A 7,283-nucleotide genomic window follows, 5' to 3' on the forward strand; every position below is an offset into this window, starting at 1 on the left:
TGACAAGGGAAACATGCCTAACCAGAGAAGAGAAAGCAAAATTCCCTGCTCATGAGGAAGGAAAAAAAAAAGACAACTGGATTTTTGTCTGATGTATTTCAACAGGATTAGAGAAGAGACATTTCCTGGCACCCTCTAAGACTGTACAAACGAGGCTCCATGTACTACATCAAGCTTCAACTTACATTCACTTGCCAAAATTTGATGGCCACATCATTTGAAAATTGAACAATTCTCCCAAATCCCCCAAGACAACACGTGAAACACAGACCCTTCAGTCAGGTGAATGGACATGCTCTTCTGTCCCCAGGCTGTTTTCCCCCATACCTTGTAGTTTATGAACCATTATGAATTGTGTATTATGCTTGCTCTCATCCCTTCTTGCTATAAAACCCCACCGTTATCTTGTAGTTGGAATTTTTTTGTCAATATTAACCACAAAATGTTCTGGGGCATAAAATTATTTTGCTGCAGACTACCCTAAACTAGCAAACACACACTCCTACTTGCCCTGTGTAAAAGGCTGCAAAGCAAAGCTCCTGGCCTGAAATTTATCCTGCAGCACTGTTGAGTACTTCCAATCATGTCTACCAACTAATTACCATTAACTAGGAACATTTAAGCCCAATTAATCTGGTTTTACTAGAGTTAAGAATTAAGGACAGCTCTACACATGACCGGGATCCAGAGAGACAGAAGCCGAAGTTCCATTGGAAAGGACAGATCCACAGCTGTGGCCTTGAGCACCTCCTTGTGAGCAGCTTTCAGGCTTTGGGTCTTTCATGCAGTTCTTACAGCAGGACACGGACCCTAAATCCAACAGCTTAGAAGTTTCTTGAGCAAAAGTCTTTACAATCTGATGGATAGAAGTCCTTGCCAATTGTTCTCATTCAACAGCTTTAACTCAGTTGATATTTCTGTCATTCCTTGAGGCTGATTTCCAGTCACCTCGAAATAAAAAGTACCATTTGGTGAGTATTAGAGTCAACCACATACTCACTGGAATTGAGGAGGATCATTGCCTTGACACACAGGTACTCCTTGTGCTGCAGTTTCAGCTCTCGGAACCTCGAGGTCATGGCCAGGAGCATATCAAAGATCTCCAAAATTCCCTCTACGCATTTCCCCTCATCCCTATGGAAACACATTCAAAATGTTACCAAAAAAGTAGAATTAAGGAACTCAGACTGATACAAGTCAAAGCACAAAGGACACTGAAGAAGGCCTATCTATCTGCCTATCTCATCTCTGGGAGAATTTAAAAGGTTCTATCATGAAATCTAAATCGAAAATTACACTGGAACAAGAAGTCAGCACTTACAAGAAACCGATTTTCGCTTTGGAGTGCTTGCAGGATTGACTGCAGGTAACTATGACCATATTTCTGTAAGAGGCTTTATCCTCTCAGTCAGTATAATTCTGGCTAATCAGTTGGAGACTCTTGGGGGCACAGCACCACCTTGAATAATATCCCAGACTGATTTCACAAGGAGTTACCACAACCAATACGGTCATGTTTGTACCTGGTGGAGGCCTCAGGCCTTGGTGAAAAAGAAAGACCCTCTAAAATAAGTTTTCAAAGAATAAAACAACCCTTATCCCCATCCCCTATCCCCTTTGTATTTGAAGGTGTTGATATATAAACATGTTTTGGGGGCCTTGGTGGTTCTGTGGTTTGCTTATGTCTACATTTGTGTTTACAGAACGCAACTTTCTCCGATCGGATATTAGAAATGTCCTATTTTCTGAACTGAAAAAGCCCCAAACAACCCTAAGCCACTCCAATGGGTTTAAAATTAAGCAGCAGCAAATTTCAAACCACTGAAGTCATTGTTCTAGTTTTTTGATTAGTTTTTCTTTTACATGTACTGCACTAACAAAGCAATGAAACTCTGCACTGCAGTACTCCAAGGGAGGCTTCTAAAACTATCTGAAATAGGAGATGTTTTCTTCTGTAATGTTTCTAAGACAAAACAGGTTTAAGCACAGGAGTGAAGGAGAACTAAAGAGATTTACTGGATCCCAAGAGAAAGGCTGAGCCTTCAGGCAGGAACATGGAACAGCACCCAGGGGCACTGCCTGAATATTGCCCAGTTTCTGTGTTCCTCACAGCAGAGGAGAATTTTAAGCTTTAGAGAGGAACAGGCAGCTGCAAGACTCAAAACCAGACAAGCATCAGAGAAGTACTTGTCTGCAAAGATCATGTAGGAAATGTATCTGAAGGCCCCGGGGAGAACTACCTAAAGGGGCTGCAAGAGAGCTGGAGAAGGACTTCTGACAAGGGCATGGAGTGACAGGACAAGGGCTAATGGCTTCAAACTGAAAGAGAGTAGGTTTAGATTAAATATTAGGAATAAATTCTCCCCTGTGAGGTGCTGAGGTTGCCCAGAGCAGCTGTGGCTGCTCCATCCCTGGGAGTGTTCCAGGCCAGGTTGGATGGGGCTTGGAGCAGCCTGGGCTGCTGGGAGGTGTCCCTGCCCAGAGCAGGGGGTGGAACTCGGTGATTTTTAAGGTCCCTTCCAACCCAAACCATCCTGTGATTCTAAGTTCAGCTGAGACAAAAGCAATTGAGTTACAGACCAGTTTATGTAAGGACGTCTTGAATAAAATCACAGCATGCCCAGATGCTTGTAAGCTCCCTCTCTGCCATGTCTTGAGGAAATGAAGGAATGCATCAAATAAGCTCAGTCTATTCAGCACATATTAGCTCCTGAGAAATGAAATGTATCACACATTCTCAGCAGTTTCTTGTCATTGCACTGAGGCAGTGCAGCCTGTCCTTGCATTCAGTTTTATTCATTTCTTATATTTGACAAACTAAGTTTATTTCCCTTATTGGCCCCTTCTGCCTTCTGTATCTATGATGACAATGATTGATCACAAGCCACAGAACTGATGCAAATCTGAATTTCCCCAGGTTGAAAAGGCTAAGAGACATTTCAAGGCTACCCAAAAGAGTAGATTGTTTCCCTAGCTTTTTACCTATGTGAAACTCAGGTCAAATCCTGCTAAGATTCTGCAGTAAAACGTTCTTACTAATCCACATTCTTCCCTTCTGGTACCTGATGCCATGAAGAAACAATCTCTAAACCTGAAAACAGCTTTAGCTTGAGAAAATATTCTCACTATTCAACTGCAAGGTAGGGTTTTATAATCTCTTTTGGCTAGTGCTGCAGTGTTCATTATTACAGCTAGTGATGAAGTTTGCAGTAGTGGCAGGAAGAAAAACAGGTCAGAGAGCTGTGGCCTGACATAATAGTATGGCCTAACACTATCTGCTGTTCCATGAGGGATGTGGGGTCAAATGGACAATGTGGTGTGTTGTGCTGACCTACCTACAGCTACAGCATCTAGACACCCAGAACAAGAGGAACAAAACCAGCAAAAGACACTTCACATTCTCATGTGCTACAGGAATTCAGGAATTTGCAAGTTCAACTATACTGTTTGTGCTCAGCATTCCTTACACCCCTGCAGGGGAGTTGAACCTCAGGACATTACTGTTGCAAATACAAGTAAATGATATTGTCAGATAAAATGTTAATAGCATTTTCCATACTGAATCCTCTTCCTGTTACCATTCACCTCACCTCCAAACATGCTTATATGAAGTGTTCTCAGGAAATTTATTTCTCTTACCTGTCTAATACCAGGTCTGGTGCAAAGATCAGTTTCCCAGGATGGTCAATTGATCTCCACATCAAACCAATCATTAGAACTTCCATCCAGCAGCTCTCCAAGAGTCGTACTTGGTCATAGAGGCTGAGATCAATGAAACCTAAAGTGATGAAAATAGCATAAAACAAGTCAACCTGTTTAGGTGGCCTGAAAACAATGACTGGGGAAAAAAGAATGCCTAGAAGCTAAAAAAGATAAATGTACATCCCCCAGGCCAAAAGACCAGAAGTGTAAATTATCAAAGTGTGAGTGGGAAGCAGACTGCTCAGCTGAGGAGTGAAACACAGGTATGACGAAGAGCTGCTCAGTGGGCAAAGCCAAGATCAGGCCAGAGCTTTCAAAGCTGAGCTCCTTCAGCTCAGTCCCTGAGCAAAGGTGCTCCATTCTCAGATGAGCTGGCACCTACAACTCTGCACAGTGACAGGACACAGGCTGCCCAAAGCTCTTCCCAGATGTCTGGGGCCTTAAAATACACACAGTAGTTGGTGCTGCCAAAGAATCTGCTGCGGGGGGTTTCTACAAACGCTCCACGCACTCTAACCTCGTTAAGCTGCTAGGTGGCAGGCAGTGGTGGCAGGTGAACCCTGCCTGGCAGCGGTGGGCACTCAGTGGCACGTGCCGGACACGCTGCCCTTCGGAGCCCTTCGGGGCCCTGCGGAGCCTGCTGGCCGGGTGGCTCAGCAGGAGCCTGTGAGCAGCACCTTCTGCCTGGATTTGGCCCTCAGAGCTCACCACAGCATGCACAGACAACAGGATTATCTGCGACACACTCAGCTTTAAAGTGCCTTCAGAAAAATAATCATGGAAGTATGAAGTGAACTGACACCAGCAGTTTCCTGGGAAACAACAGCCCAAAGACATTTCAGAGTTTGTTTAAATAAAAATTTACACCAGCATGTACTGATTTCTCTAGCATAAACAACAACTTAGCAGGTTTAAAAACTCTCAGCTGAGTGAGATGTCAGACCAAGTGCCAGTGTTCAACCTGTACTTGAAGATTCAGGTTTAGCTCAGCTGTCATCTGCTGAACTCACAGCAGCAGCAGCAGTTGGGTTTGACTACTGAGCACAGCTGACAGAAGGACTCTGCTTTCCCTTTTCCTACCCATCTCACGCTCTGAAGATCCAGGACAGCAAACAAGCACCACAGCTCCCACTGCAGCAGCAGAAGTTCCATTTCATCGAACCACCAATTTTTCTATGGCTGTAGTATATGTCCTTTAAATTGTGCGCTCTACACCTTATCATTTAACTAAAACTTGCTAAGAGAGACAAGAAAAAGCCTGTGCTGGATGTGTAATGACTTGCAGAGACATTGCTCTGGTCAGCAACACGCTAGGTCACATAGTGAATCCAAACTTCAATATTATGACAACATCTTATCGATTAGCAGCACAGGTTCAGCAATGAACCACGGTGAACTCTCTTAGGCTAGGTCAACAAAGCAAAAGGCAATTATAAAATCCATGTCCTGCTGCCTGACAACTGAGAATTGAAATGCTTGGAATTCAGGAGGAAAAATAATCCAGATGTCAGCTTCTATTTCACTGAGCCACAATGAAAGTACAATCCATTAGGCTGAAAGTACAAACAAAAACACAGCCACAGAGTAGAACTCCTAACAAGAGACTGCAGTTAAATGTTAACTATGAAAACACTGCAAAATACAACCACGTATTTTTCTTGTTTAGGCAAATGTTACTGTTAGCATAAGCATCTATAAGGAAAAGCAAAAATATTTTCTTTCACTTTCGGTGAGTGCCAAAATAACATCCACTAGTGCCTCAGAGGAGAAATGGGCTTCCCACCCCAGTGCACAAAGCAAGTATTCAGGTCTTCAGAAAGTAAAATTACTGCTCACTGGCCCATTAGTCAAGAATTCTGTAATTTTTCTGAGAGTTTGCATCCAGGAACCAGGCATGGGTGGATCAACATGATTCATCTCAGGCAAGAGTTTTCCAAAGCTGAAATTCCATGTCCTGAGCTTTATTCATCACAGTTATAGCAATAATCAACAAAAACAACTCCACATTGTAGTAAAGGCTCCAACTGTCATGCAATATGGCAATATTACTTATAATCATCTGCATATTAAACATCATATCTCTTTTTGGCATTGTCCTAAAATGGTGTTTAGTTCTGCTCTGCTAAAAGGAGTGATCAGAAAAGACAAACACACAATGAGTGTCAGCATTCCCAGGAACTGTTTTGAAGGGATTTGGTTGCTTCCATGGGTTTCCTTCATACAGTTCTCTTACTGGCAAGAAAATGTTTTTTTCTGACATATGTTGAAATCAAATAAATGTGATTGATGTCAAAATTTGGATTTGTTTGGAAACAGATCTTTTAAAGAAACCAAAATAATTACTCTTAGCTGGCTGAGGTTTGGGTTTGTAGTTGGTTTTGTTAAAAGAGGTGACAGAGTTAAAAACAGAAATTTAGAACAATCAGAAAAGCAAAAAGGTTGGATTTTTTCCCATTCAAATATTGTTTAAAGGAGGTTATTTTCTAATACTGGTTTTCCTTCATAATTCACTTCCTACCAGATAAGCATAACTGTGCAAAGTCCTCTGAAATGGTACCTTTTAATCAAGATTTTCTGATTAGACAAGAAATTACAGCAGTAGACACCATGTAACCCTGATGGCTACGTATGTCAGAGCTCTTTTCAGCATTTCTTAAGGGTTAGGGACTCAGGCTCTGAGTTTAAAACATCCCACAGTAACTGCAAACACACCAGCACTTTGCAGATGTCCAGTATGGTTTAAGATGCTCATGTAGTGAAGCATCTCCTCCCCACCAGCTCAGCAGCTGACCTGGAATTTGCACACCCCAAAACCATCACACCTGGACCTGTGGCCAACCACCAAGAGCATCCTTATGATAAGGATGATATATTATGATATATTTGTTTTGAAGGAGTGCACGATAATTCTGAGAGCAATACTGTGCTCCACTTTGCAATCTGATGGATTTGTGTAGCACCTCTGTCCAATGAAGTGACTGCAGACACTCAGTGCTGGGACACACTTCCTTTTTCATCAACTGCATTAGAAACCTTCTATGAGGATTCAAAGAATTTGCTGTAAAGTGAACCTCTTAAATTACACAATTCAGGTATTTATAGCTGATGAGGTAGAAATGACATACAACACCAACTATGCTTTTTACCCAAATGAGCAAGTATTTGACTAAGAACAGACCATAGCAAATCATGGGTTAGGTCACTGTCTAAATCAAAATACATCCAGGTCAACTACTGAGAGCAATAAACTCTATTACTGAACAAGATAGAAAGCTTGACTCCAATATCACACATTTACTGCGCTGTGCTGTTATTTCAGAGTAGAGAATGACACACCGATGGCAAAAGCATTGACTAAAGTACCAATATGGAGACTGGAATTCTTACCAGGGATTTTTTTGGCCCAGCCGATCATGTGAACCAGTTCTTTGTCTGCCAGTTTTGTCAGAGACATCATCATGGAGGCCTCGGTGAAGGGCTTGCTGGGCCGACTGACCAGCACGTCGGGAGGCTCTGCCTCCAGCAGCGTGAGCACGAACTGCTCGGGGCTGCGGGCGCCGGGCAGGACGTCCCTGAGGCGC

General features: G+C 42.7%; 1 protein-coding gene across 1 annotated transcript in view; it reads right to left on the reverse strand.

The window, feature by feature from the left end:
- ESR2 (estrogen receptor 2 (ER beta)) overlaps window positions 1-7,276 on the reverse strand; it is a gene marked incomplete at its 5' end in the record, with an annotated part of 9,498 nt that extends 2,222 nt beyond the window's left edge. The window contains 4 exons of the mRNA XM_009076864.1: window positions 1-17; window positions 1,001-1,134; window positions 3,640-3,778; window positions 7,090-7,276. The exon at window positions 1-17 is cut by the window's left edge and continues 149 nt beyond it. Of these exons, the coding sequence (XP_009075112.1) occupies window positions 1-17; window positions 1,001-1,134; window positions 3,640-3,778; window positions 7,090-7,276 (477 nt within the window). The remainder of the gene's footprint in view (window positions 18-1,000; window positions 1,135-3,639; window positions 3,779-7,089) is intronic.
- Window positions 7,277-7,283: the final 7 nt, after the last annotated feature.

Source organism: Acanthisitta chloris, unplaced genomic scaffold (assembly GCF_000695815.1).
Source record: "Acanthisitta chloris isolate BGI_N310 unplaced genomic scaffold, ASM69581v1 scaffold45716, whole genome shotgun sequence".
Taxonomy (NCBI): Eukaryota; Metazoa; Chordata; class Aves; order Passeriformes; family Acanthisittidae; genus Acanthisitta; species Acanthisitta chloris.